The sequence below is a fragment of the Loxodonta africana genome, chromosome 12, assembly GCF_030014295.1.
Source record: "Loxodonta africana isolate mLoxAfr1 chromosome 12, mLoxAfr1.hap2, whole genome shotgun sequence".
Lineage (NCBI taxonomy): Eukaryota > Metazoa > Chordata > Mammalia > Proboscidea > Elephantidae > Loxodonta > Loxodonta africana.
Window position 1 is genome coordinate 9765413 of NC_087353.1, and position 18461 is coordinate 9783873.

The window sequence follows — 18461 nt, forward strand, 5'->3', positions numbered from 1 at the left end:
AAAACTTAAAAAAAAAATGAGGTATTCAAATTACATCAGAACTGACTCGTGATGGAGTCATCAGAACAGAACTGCATCATGAATCGGGAGCTACCTTATATACAGATTTAAATGGAATACACCAGAATGTCAAAATGTACAGATAATGTATTTATGATCTCTGGGCTACAAGGTTATTGATGATTTATTTTCTTTACATTTTTCTCTATTTTTCAAGTTCTTTACAACTAGAAATAATCTGAGGGTGAAATGACTTATTTTAAAGTTAGAGGAGTACGAAAATATCTGCAGCAGAGGACAAGATGGTTAGGAAGTTTGAAAGGATTTTTACAAGAATAACAGGTTACTGCCAATTTTATTTAATTAACTTTGACAAATATGAGATTACTTATAAATATAAGTAATTTTATATTGGTCTGCGACTTTTCTAGTTCCTTCCACAGGCTCCTGTCTCTAAGACCTCTGGCTAATTTTAACAGATTTAGCTGTGGATTAGCATTGTCTCCTTGTTTGACCTTTGTGTAGCTGTCTAGAGATTTGCTGCCTGAAACGTAGACATCTTCCCTTGGCTGTTAAGCACACCCTCCCTTCTTTCCCCTGCACAGCACAAGTTAGTACCAACACGAAGCAGTCTTCAAGAGATAAATACAAGCTAGTTTCCCCGATTGCATAAGTTAATAATAATAAAGTATATTCTACTTACAGCTAAGAGGGTTTAAGGCAACTTAAACATAGATCACTAAATTAAATAGAGTCTATGCGTGGGGGACTCCCTAGCAAACAGACACTAGAAAAAGGAGGAAATCACTCTGGAAGAGAGCACTGTGTTCAGAGTCAAAATTCTTTCCATGTGTTGGGTGAGTCTTGTAATACCCCATGATAATACCCCATGATACTTAGTTTTCTTTTCTTTCTTACTTTCATTAGGAGTAGCCATCGTCATAACCACAGCCACCATTTACTGAGCACTGCACACCAGGCAAAGCACTTTATGAACGTGTTTGTTCTTCTCAACAGCCTCCTGAGGGAGGAGTTCACTCAGTTTTACGGAGAAGGAACATGGGGCATAGAAAGGTTGAATTACTTGCTGCCCAAGGTCGAAAAAGGAGCAAGAAAAAGATCCTTGAATGAGTTTGCTGCTTATTCTGGCTCAAAGCCTGTGAGGTCCAAATAAGGTAAAGATTGTGAAAGGACGGACCTCCGAGGTGCAGATGCTAGACAAATATGATTATTTTTTGCCTTGGTGGCACAGTGTTTAAGAGTTCGGCTGACCAAAAGGTCAGCAGTTCTAATTCACCAGCCACTCCTTGGGAACCCTGTGGGGCAGCTCTACTCTGTCCTGTAGGATTGCTATGAGTCAGAATTGACTGGATTGCAGTTTTTTGTTTTTGTTTTTTTTTTTAATTCAATCGAGAAGAACAGGTTACTAAGATTGAACTTTGAATTTGATTAAAACTTTGCTGGAAACTAAAGAAATATATTGATCAATAGATGTATAGACAGTTTTCATTTTAGTTAGGAAAAAAATCTAAGTTTAGCTTCTGTCTTAGTTATCTAGTGCTGCTATAACAGAAATAATACAAGTGGATGGCTTTAACAAACAGAAATTTAATTTCTCACAGTTTAGGAGGCTGGAAGTCCGAATTCAGAGAGAGCTCTGCCTCCAGGGAAAGACTTTCTCTGTCGGCTCTGGAGGAAGGTCCTTGTCTCTTTAGCTTCTGTTCCCTGGTTTCTTGGAGATCTCTAGGTGTCTTGGCACCTATCTTAGCCCATCTCTCTTTTGCTCCTTTGTTTAATCTCTTTTATATCTCAAAAGAAATTGACTCAAGATACAGCCTACACTAATCCTGCCTCATTAACATAACAAAGGCAACCCATTTCCAAATGGAATTATAACCACAGGCATAGAAGTTAGGTTTTCCAGCACATGTTTTGGGGGACACAATTTAATCCATAACAATTTCAAAGATAAAAACAAAAAAGCTTTTACTAAGCTCATGTATTCCTGTGGGAAGACAATGATTATTATGGTGGGCATAATGTTACCTACGGTTTTATACAAGTTATAGGAAATGCTGTTCAGATGGATGATCTAAAACGTCAGCAGTTCAAATCCACCAGCTGCTCCTTAGAAATGCTATAGGGCAGTTCTGCTCTGTCCTGTAGGGTCACTGTGAGTCCGAATCGACTTGATGGCAACGGTGCATATATCAAATAAAAGAACTTTTCTGGGGGGCTAAGATAATGTAAGCTAATCAAACCCAATTCCGACTTACAGCAGCCCTATAGCACAGAGTAGAACTGCCCCATAAGGGTTTGGAAGGCTGTGATCTTTACCGAAGCAGGCTGCCACATCTTTCTCCCGTGGAGTGGCTTGTGGATTTGAACTGCAGATCTTTGAGTTAGCAGCTGAGTGCTTAACCACAGCACCACCAGGGCTCCTTTTTAATGTGAGCTAGGTACGGTATTTCCAAATAGTTACCCCATATTATGGAGTACGATGCCAGTGGAATCTAGGTGAATAAACAGTTAATATATTCTTTAACAGACTGTCTCAAATACCTGATGTGGTAAATGAGTTTGTTGGGAGCTAAAGTGGAGTGATTTCATGCTCTGTTACAAAATGGCATTGCTTCTGTCAGGCCTGTTTGCTTTGGATGGTAAACAAGAAGGCAGAGAGTTTCAGTTCTGTTAAAAAAGATAAAGAGTGAGGCAGTTTGATCTGGCCTTAATGTGTGCAAATTTGAGAGGACAAAAAAATCCTGGCTTTTATGCTGAAGGCAGTCTCTCCTGTGGCAGTACAAAGCTCTAGAAAACACTTGCAGGAGCTCAAGACAGTCCTTTGGGGTGCAGGGAGAAAATATCTAAACTGCTATTTGCATTTTATCCAGCAATTAGAAAGATACTCATTTTACTAAGATTTCGTATACACAGTGACAATAGCATGTACATGTTATGTATGTGTTGTTGTTAGTTGCCCTCAAGTCAATTCTGACTCATGGCGACCCCATGTGTTACAGGGTAGAACTGCTCCATAGGGCTTTCTTGGCTATAATCTTGATGGAAGCAGAGCACCAGACCTTTTCTTCCATGGTACCACTGGGACAGTTCCAACCACCAACCTTCAAGTTAGCCTTCAAGCACTAACCGAAACGTGTATAATAGGGAAATATGCTGAGAAAATTGTACTGACAGGCGGACACCATGGAAAGAGGAGTTTGGAGACAGCTGAAAAAAATAAATCAGGAACACCTTCCTGTTAGGTCCCTGAGTGGCGCGTTCAGTTTGGGACCAGCCGCTACCTAAAGGTTGGCTGTTCGAACCCACCCAGCAGTGCCGTAGAAGAAAGGCAGGGTAATCTGCTTCTGTAAAGATTACAGTCAACCAAACCTTAAGCAGCAGTTCTGCTCTGTAACACCTGGGGTCGCCATGAGTTGGAATCCGTTCAGTAGCAGTGGGTTTGTCTTTTTTGGGTATTCCTCGTTAGAGGGATTCTAGTTAACAAGACCAAAGCTTACCAATTCACCAGAGTTTCCTTTAACAAGCGTAGTCAAGGCACTCCGTTCTCACCCCATAGGCTCTTCGAACAAGGACTGCATTGTCTGGAAAGCTGAGTAAGTTAACAATAGTCTATACCCCAAAAAACCCAGTGCTGTTGAGTCGAATACTGAAACAGATGTAGTCTCCTAGCCAAGATACACGCATACACACACACATTAGGAACGTCATATAAGCGGTCTCACTTATAATAAATGGCCTTTGTCCTTAATTCATTTTCCAGCCCAGTTCTGTAAAACCGTTAAAGTAGAACCCATGTCTGTCTTTAATTCACAGCATTGGTGACAGAAACCTGAGGAAAGCTCTCTGAGATCAAGGACCATCTTAGCTATCCTTGCATTCCCTACACCGCCGCCCACTGGTCCTTTGTCCACACAGATGGGCAGTAAATGTGAAATTGCTTTGGGGCAGCAGATCTAAGAGAAGTTAATACTGGGCCCTTTAAAAGCAGAAAGCGTGTTTTTTTTTTTTTCCTCATTCTGAACAGTAAACTCCTGATTTTGGTATGTAGCAAAGAGGAAATAATATTTGAATAAATACTAAAAAATAAGAGTGTTTGACAACTGCTGAAATTGACCAATGAAACCAAAAGAAAAGAGAATTAGAAGGATAATACAAAGGCATAGAGTTTAGATCTGTAGACTCTTATTTCTTGGAAATAAAATGACCATGTAATTTATCATCCAAACTGGGACACTTTTATCTGGGACAAAAGCTAACCTAAAAGACAGCAAACATAAATTAAAATTGTCCCAGGGAAACTGGAACAAATGTTCACCCACCTAAAATAGTAAGCAGTTCTGTATAGCCCCAAAATACGTTTCTTCCTGAACAATCTGAATTAAAGGGAATGCAGTGGAAACCAGAGATATACCAATGACTTTCTCCTCAAATCCTAAATAATCTCGGTAATTTTGGCTTTTTCTGCGTAAAGGAACAGATCAGCTGTAAAGTAATCATCTTATGTGTATGCTTAACTAATTATCTTGACTAGTTTAGGCCAAAAATATGGACTTTCCCATAGAAATGTCATCGGAAAAGATAAGTGAAAATATATTATTTTTTTAATAGTTTATGTCCTCTTATTGTAATTATGGTGATACATTCAGGTAAGTGTTCATAAAATTATAATATACATTTCTTGGAACATGTAATAAGCCACTAGAAAATCCATAATGTAAAAGATAAAATGAGCTTCCCTTAATATAATTTATGAACTCCATGTACTAAAAAAGATTCATAAAGCAGCCAATGTTCCCAATAATAGCAAAGCTATTATTTATTTATTTTCTGATTAAACTTAGCAGAACGGAGTTACATATGGAATTTAAGTTCACATCCAGCTAACAGAAATTTAGGTTCATAACAACCTGTATTATTGTCATCTTGACCAGGAAACTACCTCTTCGTTCTCTATTCAATATACACCTCCTTTTGAACTATGTGCCAAGCACTGTGTTAACCACATTAAAAAAAAAAAGGAAAAAAGTATGTATACATATATATGGAGCCCTGGTGGCTGATGCAGTGGTTAAAATCTCAGCTGCTGACAAAATGGTTGGCATTTTGAATCCACCAGCTGCTCCTTGGAATCTCTATGGGGCGGTTCTACTCTGTCCTGTAGAGTTGCTATAAGTCGAAATGGGTTTGATGGCAATGTTTTTTTTTTAACCACTACACCACCAGGGTTTCCCCATGTGTGTGTGTATATATATATATGCACATATATATCGCATTTTCATATGTGTGTATGTGTTACCACAGACCGGCAAAGAGGTGTTTCCATTTAGTTATTTAGTGGTTCGTCTGGATTGTGTTTATTTTCTGTCCTCTACCCGCTTACTGGAAAGCCTGGTGGCATAGTGGTTAAGTGCTACGGCTGCTAACCAAAAGGTCAGCAGTTCGAATCCGCCAGATGCTCCTTGGAAACTACGGGGCGGTTCTACTCTGTCCTATAGGGTCGCTATGAGGCGGGATCAACTCGACGGCAGTGGGTTTGGTTTTTTTTTTTTTTTTTAGCCCCTTGCTAACTCAGTATTATATACAGGATCTCAGTAAGATTCCTGGTAATAAATACAGTATCAAGTCAGATTTGTGTGCTTGCCACTGACTCTTAAGAGCTTTCAGTAAATTTAGGGTTTAGTCAATTTCCTATATTTTCTAGAAATTCTGGTTCCAGGTTTTGATGGTGATTGATAAAAGAAAGGCCTTCCCCCTCAGCCACCCTGATAAATACAATAAACATATCTTTCTGTACTGAATTATAGGGCTGCTCATAAAGATAACTCAAAATGAACCCAGTGCCGTCCAGTGGATTCCAATTCATAGCTAACCCAAGGTTAGCAGCTGGGCTGTCAACCACTGCAACGCCAGGGTTCCAAGCTATTAAATAGATGGAGACTCACTGGCTCTTTCTTTCAAGAAAGAGGAAACAGTGACCAACTGCCAATACTGTGTTATATAGAGTAGCTCACAGGTAAAAAACATGGTTCTTCCCCTCAAAAAGCTTGTGGTCTAATCAGGGATCCAGTGGGAAGTGCTATGAAAGCATTGACCACACTCCTGCCAAAGATGATAATAAAACAAAAACAAATCCGCTGGCGTGGAGTTGATTCCAATCGCTCTTAACCACTGTGCTACCAGGGCTCCAAAGGTGATAATAAAAAATCGAAAAACCACACCCATTGCCATCGCATCAATTCCGACTCACAGAGACCTTATAGGACAGAGTGGAACTGCCTCATGGAGTTTCCAAGGAGCGCCTGGTGGATTCGAACTGCTGACCTTTTGGTTAGCAGGGGTAGCACTTAACCAGTATGCCACCAGGGTTTCCAAAGGTAATAGTAATAAAAAAAAAAACAAGAAAAAAACCCGCTGCCATTGAGTCGATTCCGACTCATAGCGACCCTATATGACAGAGGAGGTAATAATAGAACCGAATAATTATGTAGCATTTTATGGTTTTAAAGGTATTGACATACACCTTACCTCATTTACTCCTGGACACAGACATGAAGTGGGTTGTGCTACTCCCGTTTTACAGACAAGGACATTGAAATGCAGAGAGATGAAGCAAATGCCAGGACCACCCTCTGAATGAGTAATGGGGAGACCAGGGACCCACAAAGGGCCTTTGGACTTAAGCCCAGAGTTTTTGCTAGTAAAGTAGTAGTACCCCCTGCTATTCTAAAGTGTTGCCCAGCAGTTACAACCCCATAACCTAATTAGGCAGCTCTGACAGAAAGCAGAGTAACCAAGCAAGTATTATTCCAGAGCTACAGTAGAGCTTATTAGCTTTTATAACTTTAAGAGGAAAAAAAATCCATACAGTAAGCCATGCAGCTTTAGACCCTTTTATAGTGATGACTTGGTTTGTAAAACCTCACCAACTGTTCAGTACCACTTAATTAGCTTTGGCTGTGTGATGGTATACTACCTTAAGATAACGAGTACAGCTTATTTAGTACTATCATATTCAGTCTTTATATAACCGAGACGTTTCTGAACAATCCTCAGCATATTATTTTTCTTTTTATGTAAAAGTCATTGTGTTTGCTCTTCATTGTATTTTAGTAAATGCACTTAAAGTTAATCCTATCCTGAATAAACTACACAAGCCCTTATCCTCATGAAATAATGAATTGGGAATTAAATAACCACCCATTGAATTCATGTTGATTTTAGAAATATCAAAAAAAAAAAAAAAAAGCATCTGCTAAATTAGCTAGAAAAACGACCTGAGTTTTAACGACGGAAGTTGAGTACATCTTATAATTTACAATGGTATTAGTGTGACCTGACCAGATAAAAAGGGCAAAACTCAATGAGATATTTTTAAAATAATCTCAGTGTTTGGCTTTAAATCCACAAGAAATTCAAGTAGTCAATTATATTGTACTGGTTTTTTGTACAGTACTAATGCCGTCTGCACAGTGTATTATCTACACCCCACCTGTGAGGGTTTTCTGTCATATGGTATTAAATTCTTACAATGATCACGTGAGGCAGATGATGCTAGTCCCATTTTATGTTGAAAAACTGAGGCTCTGCAAAATTACGTATTTCTAAGAACTCATGATTTTTTAAAAAATAAGGTTATTAGTATCATAACATTAATATGTGTTACATTGATGTGGTTCCTACATTTTAATAGAAATAAAAATTTAAGCTGTAAGAAGCTTAGAGGTTCAGGACCCAATGAAATATTTGGGTTATTTATAGACCTCTATTTTTTTTATCTAGGACAGCCTGATGAGACAAAATTAAAACTCTGAATTCTTTAAATTATTTGTATTCAACACTCAAACTCATAATAATTTTCACTGTTTAGCTACGATTACAACTATCCACCAAATCATAGTCCCTATTTTTCTCTTTTCTGTGACTAAAACTGCTGTTGGTGGAAATCTTATTTTGTTATTACTATTATTATTTTGTCTTGCATCTTGAGGTTTAAACCAGCTTATCGTTGACCTAAGAGTGAGAACTGTCAGAGGTTTGTCAAGTAAGAAATTAAAACAAGAAATTACCTACTTTGAAAGCATTCCAATTGTTATTTCATTCACTTAAATAATTCTGTGGAGGCCACTCCAGATAAACACTAGATTCTCAAACTTGAAAGATGCCTAATGTCATGGGTAGTTAGCACCATGAAACAGTTTGGGGAGAAGTTTATTTCATAAAGTGTTTCATATGTCTATGATAAATTCCTTTTCATTTTTTTAATTTCAAGTTGTTTTAAGTCTATTGCATATGAATATGTTAATTGGTTTTCTTTAACGTGGCAAAAATGAAGAAGTGAAGAAATGCTGAAATACGTTGTTATCACTTACTATGAAGTATGACCCAGTGCTGTCGAGTCTGTGTCAAATTAAAATTTAGGTAAGACACAGAAATTTTAGCTTACCTTGAATTCATGCACCAAATTATTAATTTGTATTACTATTCCCACTAAGCTTTTGATAATATTCTCATTTTTATAATTTTGGTGTAAAAAGATTATAAATACTCAATACCAGTGGTAAGAATCTAATGTTTTTGTATTAGCTTCACTGGTGTTAAGAATTTAAATGATAAAGAAAAGCATAATCAGTTTTTCCATATATGTCAACTTGTGTATTTACTATAAAAATAGAATTAGCTGTTTTTACAACATCATAGAAAAATCTGAAATACTAATTTCTAGGAGAGTGTAATCCGATAGTGTATTTTCTAAAAATACATGGAACGTGCAACTCTATTGAAGCAGAGAAGTTGATCATTGGTCAAAACTGAAAATATATAAAAGTTGCTATATAGAACCTTCGAGCCCAGGTGACGTGGTGGTTAAGAGCTAGGCTGCTAACCAAAGGTCAGCAGTTCAAATCCACCAGCCACTCCTTGGAAACCCTATGGGAATCGACTTGACGGCAACAGGTTTATAGAACCTAGCCCAATACAAATTTGAATGTTCAACTAAAGATGTTATACATTCATATCATGTATACTTGGTTTTTGAAAATTGAGCTAGACTTTTCCACATTCTACTGATTTTAAGTGTCCTGAAACACTGGGAGGACAGCTTGTTTAATGTTTGTTCTTTCTACTCCTGTGACAGTATGTGCTTATTAAGGCTTGGTTTTTAATTTTCAAAGGTTTCCCTCTGCAGGTTGTACATATGGGGTGGGTAAATGAGAAACCTCAAGGAGCTGACTCCTCTCAAACCTTCAGACACAAGTTTCTGGCGCTGAAAGGCTCGTCCTTCTACGTTTTCAGCACCCCTCCGGTAAGGACCCCGTTGCATACACCCGGGGGTGGTTTGTGGAGGAAGTTGTTTCTATCAGAGCAGCAGCAGTTACATCTGGTGTTGGAGAGCAAACATAGAGGTGTTTTGTCAGGTCCAAAAGCAGAGAGAAGGCAGGAAGGGACAGGAAAACTGAAACAGGGAACCCCAGGTGGAGACGGGGAAAGTGATGACACGTCGCGGGGTTGGCAGCCAATGTCACAAAACAGTGTGTATCAACTGTTTAATGACAAAGTAATTTGCTCTGTAAATTTTTACCTTAATTTAAATAAAGGAAATAAAAAGATTATCTACAAAAATAAAAAAAATAATATACTGCATGTGCCTTTTATTGGTAAATTCTGGGTTTTTAAATAAACTTTACATTGAAATAATTATAGATTTAAAAAAGGTGGCACATTTAGTACAGAACATTCCTGTGTACCCTTCACGCAGTTGCTTCTGGATGTTAACAACTTATGTTAAAAATTGAGAAAATAACCTCAATGTGATACTATTAACTAAACTACAGAGCTATTCAAATTTCACCAGCTATTCCATCTGATATACTAGGATCCAATCCAGAATAACACGCTGCATTTAGTAAATTTTAATAAATTTTTAATAAATTTAATTTTTAATTGATTGACACAGCGAATTTACATTAAGGAGCCATCTAAATATTTGCGTAAGTAATTGAATCTCCTCAAAACAAATGCAATAAAGCTCTTTGACATTTCTTGCTAAATAAAATTTTATATGCTCTTGTCTAACCAAGTAAAACTAGGAAAGAACTTGAAACTCAAAAAAAGAAACATAAAAATAACTTCAGATAACCTGGATAACCTCAGTTCAGGCTAGGCAGTGAGGCACAGGCGGTCTTGGAGTATGATTTATGATTCCGAAAGAGTGGCCATTAATAATCTACCGTTGTTGTTACTGCTTCAAGCAGAAGTGCCTCCCAGATTACTATTAAAAGCAAAAGTGCCTCCCAGGTTACCATTAAAAAAAAAAAAATTACCATTAGAGACTAAAAATCACCGCAGAGCAGCTCAGCACCTAAGGTGAAGCCGTGAGGAGGGGAAACTATCCCAGCTTCGTGTCCATCGGATCTAAGACTACTCAGCTCATCTGCAGAAACTAGAGTGTGCCCACCCTCTCAGGACTGGGGGGCCAGAGGGGTGGGAGCCAGAAATGACAAAATGCCCTCAGATGACACAACTGGGAATTCCTTAAGGAACCTTACTTAATTTTTCTGTTCTGAGGAGTCAGTAAGACTCTCTGTGTATGTTTGGTCTCCACATACAACATTCTGAATTGTCCGGAGTGCTTGAAATACTTCATCAAAGCTCTATGCCGTTGAGAGCAAAAAACTACTTAATCCATATTCGCTGCCGTTTTCAACTTCATTGACAGAAATTCTCACTTTTTGTTTTTGAGCTCCACAGTGACCAGATGGACAATGTCATACTTTTTTAAATTAATATTATCATGTTTTGCTTGTTTATTTTAAAATTCAGTGACCAGTTTTCTTTGCATTGATCCGTGTCACAAATACCCCAGCAGACAGAGATTGCCTGGCCTCCGTTGCTCAGATTTGCCAGAAGCAAGCAATCCCACCTCTGGCGACCATAATACCTTGTTTAGAAATTTGAAGCCTGTTCAAACCTCTGCTCTAAGGAAAAGGAATAACTGACAAATCGAAATCAGTATAACACCCAGGCTCACGAGACCCTGCACCGTGTTCCACGCGTGCACACAACACGTCCGTACGTCTTTGCAGACATATGCCTTCCTTAATTACTTCTTGTCTTTCTACCCCAGTATTGCCTTTTCCAGCCTGTGTATTTGTCCTTTTTTTTTTTTTAAATGAAGTTATGACATCTTCTAAATTACAGATATTTTAAGCCTATGTAGAATGTACTACATCTTTTCCTAAATACTTTCGGTCTTCCTGATACTCTGGGATTGAAACTAATAAACAGTTGGAGTTGTGAATTGCCAAAGCTGAGTTTACCTGATTGAACAGAAAGGACAGTGGGTGAAAAGTCTGACCATCAGGCGTCTAGTCCCAGTCTGACCATTTTTTAAATCTCTCCAAACTTTAGTTTCCTCTGTGAAACTAATTGGAATTTCCCAGTCTGGTACCAAAAAAAATTAAAGTTTCAGCCACTCAGATGCTGTGCTGGTGGCCGGGGAGAGTCCAGGCACTGCAGTGAATCTGCGATTTAGCCCTCAGGAGCTCTTGGCACCCAGAGAGATTTTGTCTGACTTTGTGGATAATCCTAATAAAGCCATTTAGCTTCCTTACAGCTGGCCATTGAAGTCCCACATGACTTGATAATTACATCTGATCATTAGAGCCCTGCATAACTAACACACTAGAAACTTTGGAAATTGCACCTTTTGAATTCGCTGGGGACAGCCAGCGCATTCTGTCTTCTGTTTGGCCTCCATTTAGAAGGTGTTTGCCGAAAGCCAGGCACTTTGCAGGAAGTGCTTATGTTCTCAGAAGCATCCGTCTCTCCAGGTGTAATGAGATGTAGAGCCCCAGCTCCAGGAAAAAGGTGGATCTGCTTAATCAGGTTTTTAAACATAAAATTTCAGGTGTTTTTTTTTTTTTTCAAAGAAATATAATGGTGATTTCAGTTTACCAGAGCACTGGTTTCATGATATCGTGTGACATCAATTTTATTTTTATTTTCATTTACCAAAAACCAAAGCCATTGCTGTTGAGTCAATTCTGACTCATAGCAACCCTAAAGGACAGAGTAGAACTGCCCCAGAGTGTTTCCAAAGAGTGCTCATGGATTCGAACTGCTGACCTTCTGGTTAACAGCATAGCTCTTAACCACTGTGCTCCCAGGACTCCATTTTCAGTTGCAGGATTTTTAAATCCTTGAAAATATTAGGTGTTACATCTCACATTTAAATTATATTAAAATGTCATAAACTCTTAGACCTGTTTTTTTTGTTTGTTTGTTTTAAGTTTTGTTTGAGGACAGATTCACGGGCAAGTGGTGGATCAAAAAGGAAAGATCCTGGAAAATATGTTGTGGTGAATTGAGACTGTGGACCATTTATTTTCAAAGGACCATCGTATAGAAATAGGAACATAAATAAATAAAAAAAAAGAGCTAATCTTTTCCAGGGACAAGCTAATAAAAAAAAATGTAAAATTTAACAGCTATTATTTGATTTTGGAAAATTAATGAGAACTTGGCAAGAAGTGGTTGTTTCAAGCTACCGGGAGCCTCAGCATCCGCTTCAGTGGAGTGATCATATGTTCCAGTTTCCATAGCTCAATTCCAGTCTGCAGTCTTGTCTAGGCATAATTATTAAGAGCAATCACTTTCAGTCTTAACCGTGTGGGCAGTTTAGACTTTAAATTGTATGGTGTCCCAAACTATTGTAGACAACATATATATTTTTGTGTTCAGTTGTCAACCAGTGATTGCATCTGCAGACGTGGCTGAAAAAATGAATATGGAGGTAACTATTTTTGCCACCAAGTGCAAAACAAACAACTCTCTTTAAGTTTTTGAAGACATTGGAAAGGTACATATTTTACAGAAGAATATAACCCAGTTCATGATGATTTTGTAATCTTGATTTTAATTGGCTATTGGACCTGACATCCCCCCTCTCAAATTTTTTTGAGTGTAGGGTCTATAAAACACATTCACAAAGAGACTTTAAAAATCTTTATTTTATTACGGAACACATACTTTTTAGGAATTATTTAAAACTGAAATCATTGCTTGACTCAGTGGCAACATTCCAGAGAAAAGGGGTCAAGGTGTTGACTTTCTGGAACATTTTATCTAATTGGAGCTGCAGAACGCACCTTATGCAAGAGGAGAAAGTGTCCCTCATGTGCTCCCATTTCTTTTCATTAAGAGCAATTTAAAGTTAAACAAGGTATAATTTTTAGCCATGTGTAATTACCTTTTGGCACAGTGGTTAACAGCTACAGCTGCTAACCAGAAGGTCAGCTGTTCGAATCCACTACCCACTCCTTGGAAACCCTATGGGGCAGTTCTACTCTGCTCTCTAGGGTCACTATGAATCAAAATCGACTCCACAACACACAACAACAACAACAAAATATCTAAAAGAGCGTACATTCAGAGGCATTAACCTCTGGCTTCTCAGGTTCGGAGGGGCTTCATCCGCTCACAGCTGTGGCATGTTGTTGGAAATTTGAAAATTTGTTGTCAGGTGCCGTCGGATGGGTTCCAACTCATAACGACTTTATGTACAGCGGAACGAAATGCTGCTGGGTCCTGTGCCATCCTCACAGTTGTCGCTTTGCTTCAGTCCATTGTTGCAGCCTCTGTGTCAATCCCTCTCATTGAGGATCTTCTTCTTTTTCACTGACCCTCTACTTTACCAAGCTGATGCCCTTCTCCAGGGACTGATCCCTCCTGATAACACATCCAAAGTATGTGAGACGTAGTCTCGCCAACCTTGCTTCTAATGAGCATTCTGGTTGTACTTCTTCCAAGACAAATCTGTTCGTTCCTTTGGCAGTCCATGGTATGCTCAGTGTTCTTCGCCAACACCACAATTCAAAGGTGTCAATTCTTCTTCTGTCTTCCTTATTCGTTGTCCAGCTTTCGCATGCATATGAGGTGATCAAAAACATCATGGCTTGGGTCAAAAAAAAACCCTCATTGCTATTGAGTCGATTCTGACACATACTGCCTCTATAGGACAGAGTAGAACTGTCCCATGGGGTTTCCAAGGAGTGCCTGGTAGATTCAAACTGCCAACCCTTTGGTCAGCAGCTGTAGCACTTAACCACTATGCCAACAGGGTTTCCAATGGATTGGGTCACCTGCACCTTAATCTTCAAGTTACATCTTTGCTTTTTTAACATTTTATAAAGGTCCTTTTCAACAGATTTTTCCAATGCAATTTGAGGTCTCTGTATATAAAGTTTCAGCTCACTGCCTAATATATAGCTTCCTTCATTGTGTTTCAGTGCTGCTGTTGTTTGCTTGCCATCATCCAGTAAACACCCCTCATTCCCAAGGCATTGTGTTGTATTACCCTAAATGGTTATCCCTCCACAGGCACATCTGTTGCTGCTACAGGTGATCACTTCTTTTCTGGAAGTAGTTTCTTTGACACGCCCCATAGTCCCTTTGCCAGTGAACCCATCTTTTCATTTCAGTTTCAAAAACTGCAAAGCAACACTGTTAAGGTTATCCAAGGAATCACAGGTGTGCATCTTGAAAGCCCAGGGCTGGCTGCTGGACCAGGTCTGTGATTCATGTAGCATCCTGTGTGACCTGGAGTCAGTTGTTAACCTCTCTAAGGCTTTGATTCCCTACCTGCAGCATGGTATTTATCAAAATGGTAGCTGCCTGACAGCTGTGTGTTGAGGAATACATGAGATAATCCATCAGAAGTGCTTACTACAGTGCCAAGCACATAGCAAGCCTTTGGTATTACTGTCCAGGGCACTCACATACAAGAGTGCATGGAATTTCATTTGTTCCACCTTCAATATGATGCTGAATATTTACTTGCCTGGGTATGTCTGCTTGCTTTGCTGCCCAACACCAGCTTATTTTCTCCCAGTCTATACTTAGTTAACCTAGTTACTCATTAAAAAAAAAAAAAGTTGCCTTTGAGTCAATTCCAACTCTTAGCAACCCTATAGGATAGAACAGAACTCTCCCATAGGGTTTCCATGGAGTGGCTGGTGGATTCGAACTACCGACGTTTTGGTTAGCGGCCAAATGCTTAACCACTAGTTTCTACTTACTCACAACCTCACCTAATCTATGGCTATATTGTTGGGATTGTATAGCAGTTAGGGGTATAGACTTGCTTTAAGACAGACATAGGATCTAGTCTGAAATTGGCCATTTACAAACTGTAATTTGGGCCAATTGTTTTTTTGTTTAACCGCTCAAATCCTCAGCTACCTCACAACCAGGTTCATTCCAGTTTGACTGCCTGCTGAGAATTTGTGTTACCACCCCCAGATATACTGAGTCAGAATCTACAGTTTAACAATATCCTCAGGTGGTTCGTGTATACATAAGAATTTTAACAAGATCCCTAAGTGATTCTTATTTATACATAAGAATCACTTAGGGATCTTGTTAAAATGAAGATTCTGATTCAGTATATTTGAGGTGGAAGTGCAAATTCTCAGCAGGGGATTAAACCGTAATGAATCAGTTAGAAGCTCCGCTCACAACATTCTTGTGTTGGTTAAATAAGATAACGCATGTCAAATGTTTAGCTCCATACCTGGTATAGAATGAGTGCTCAATAATTGGTTGTGGTTGTCATTTGTTATCATTGTCATTTCAGCTTCGACTCCTACTTGACACTGCCTAACTGACTCCATATTTTCAAATTTAAATCCCAGAGGTGAACATCTGATTGGCTAATCTGATACTGTTTTTGAGTAGAGCTAAGATGTTCATGCCAGGTTATCTTAGAGGCATTGGAAGGCTAAATAGACTGCCCATGGATCATATGCCCAACCTTGGGCTAGTCATGACCTGCCATTAGAGAAGGTGTGATAACAAGGCAGGCACTGTGATTGGGGCATCTCTCTTTGAAGGGGCTGGGGTTCAGTTTAACTCCAGTGTTGTCAGCATAACACAGAGCCATAGTTACGAAATGACCTTTCGTGGAACTCAAGTATCTCATAAGATCCTAATAGGCACTCCTCAAGAAAAGTCATTGTCAATAAACTTTGAAAAGCAATTGTTTAAAACAGATAGGTTTCTTTATGTGGCACTTCCCACACATTTTATTATGTGTTGGCTATCTCCAAAGTGGTTATAAAAAAAAAAAAAAACTCTTGCCGTCAAGTTGATTCCAACTTATAGTGACCCTATAGGACAGAGTAGAACTGCCCCTTAAATTTTTCAAGGAGTGCCTGGTGGATTTGAACTGCTGACCTTTTGGTTAGCAGCTGTAGCACTTAACCACTACGCCACCAGGATTTCCAAAGTGGTTATAGTATGCAGCATTTACCATACTCAACTAAGCAATTGATGAGTTAAAAAAAATCATAGTACCTACGAAAACCAAAAAAACCAAACCCACTGCCGTCGAGTTGATTCCGACTCATAGCGACCCTACGCACAACAGAACGAAACACTACCCGGTCCTGAACCATCCTTACGATCGTTGTTATGCTTGAGCTCATTGTTGCAGCCACTGTGTCAGTCTACCTCCTTGAGGGTCTTCCTCTTTCTGCTGACCCTGTACTCTGCCAAGCATGATGTCCTTCTCCAGGGACTGATCCCTCCTGACAACATGTCCAAAGTATGTAAGACGCAGTCTCTCCATCCTTGCTTCTAAGGAGCATTCTGGTTGAACTTCTTCCAAGACAGATTTGTTCGTTCTTTTGGCAGTCAATGGTATATTCAATATTCTTCGCCAGCACCACAATTCAAAGGCGTCAACTCTTCTTCGGTCTTCCTTATTCATTGTCCAGCTTTCACATGCATATGATGCGATTGAAAATACCACAGCTTGGGTTAGGTGGACCTTAGTCTTCAGGGTGACATCTTTGCTCTTCAACACTTTGAAGAGGTCCTTTGCAGCAATTTGCCCAATGCGATGTGTCTTTTGACTTCTTGACTGCTGATTCCATGGCTGTTGATTGTGGATCCAAGTAAAATGAAATCCTTGACAACTTCAATCTTTTCTCCATTTATCATGATGTTGCTCATTGGTCCAGTTCTGAGGATTTTTGTTTTCTTTATGTTGAGGTGTAATCCATACCGAAGGCTGTGGTCTTTGATCTTCATTAGTAAGTGCTTCAAGTCCTCTTCACTTTCAGCAAGCAAGGTTGTGTCATCTGCATAACGCAGGTTGTTAATGAGTCTTCCTCCAAACTTGATGCCCTGTTCTTCTTCATATAGTCCAGCTTCTCGTATTATTTGTTCAGCATACAGATTAAGTAGGTATGGTGAAAGAATACAACCCTGTCGCACACCTTTCCTGACTTTAAACCAATCAGTATCACCTTGTTCTGTCTGAACAACTGCCCTATAGAGTTTCCAAGGAGCACCTGGTGGATTTGAACTGCCTTCCCTTTGGTTAGCAGCCATAGCACTTAACCACTACGCCACCAGTACCTACCAGAGATTAAAAAAATACATAAAAATACTGAAATTCGTAAATTCCTTTACAGTTTATAGTGCACTTTTACATATATAATATCATTTGAGTCCTGAGATAATCCAGCAAGATAGTTCAAGAGGATTCCTCATTTTGTTGATAAATGTTAGATACATACAAGTTGCTTTACAAGAACGCACAGCTTGTTTAGATAGGACTGTACTACAGCTAGGTCTTCTAATTCTAGTCTGAGGAAGTCCTTTGTCTTCCCTTTAGCTATATTTATAAACAGTAGGGATCAGTAGGCCTGGTTTTAATTTATCCTGGACACAAGCAAAGTATCTCTTCATTTCAGTGCGGCAAACTTTTTAATAAGCAAATACTACTAAACATCAGGTTCTGAAATATTAGCTGGAGATGCAAGAACTCTGATATCAAGGACCTCACAGTGTAGTGAGGGAAACCATCATATAATTTCAGCTAACCTGGCAATCTGTCTTGGAAGAAGTACAACCAGGATGCTCCTTAGAAGCAAGAATGGCAAGACTGTGTCTCATATACTTTGGACATGTTATCAGAAGGGACAGGTCCCTGAAGAAGGATATCATGCTTGGTAAAGTAGAGGGTCAGCAAAAAAGAGGAACACCCTCAACGAGATGGACTGACACAGTGGCTGCAACAATGGGCTCAAACATAACAACAATTGTGAGGACGGCGCAGGACTGGGCAGTGTTTAGTTGTTGTTGTACATAGGGTTGCTTTGAGTTGGAACCTACTTGATGGCACCTCAGAACAACAGCAACCTGCCAATGCCCCTTCCTCACAGCTTCTTGAAACCCTGTTTCTGGAATTGCAGTGTTGAATGACAGAAACATACATAAATGTCTCAGCACCAGGTGAAAAGAAGCAGCACAGGAAGTGGGGACAATCATCCAAAAGGAGGGGAAGTAGAATGCTGCTTCAGAAGAGGACGCAGGGATCCTGATGAGGCACAAAGTGGACATTCCTTGCCTAATGCTCTTCCCAGTCTAAATATGGA

At 39.2% G+C, this 18461-nt stretch overlaps 1 protein-coding gene across 1 annotated transcript in view; it reads left to right on the plus strand.

Annotated features, from left to right (window-relative positions):
• SNTG2 (syntrophin gamma 2) overlaps positions 1-18461 on the plus strand; it is a 312764-nt gene that overhangs the window by 181453 nt on the left and 112850 nt on the right. The window contains exon 11 of the mRNA XM_023550388.2: positions 9206-9322. Within this exon, the coding sequence (XP_023406156.1) occupies positions 9206-9322 (117 nt within the window). The remainder of the gene's footprint in view (positions 1-9205; positions 9323-18461) is intronic.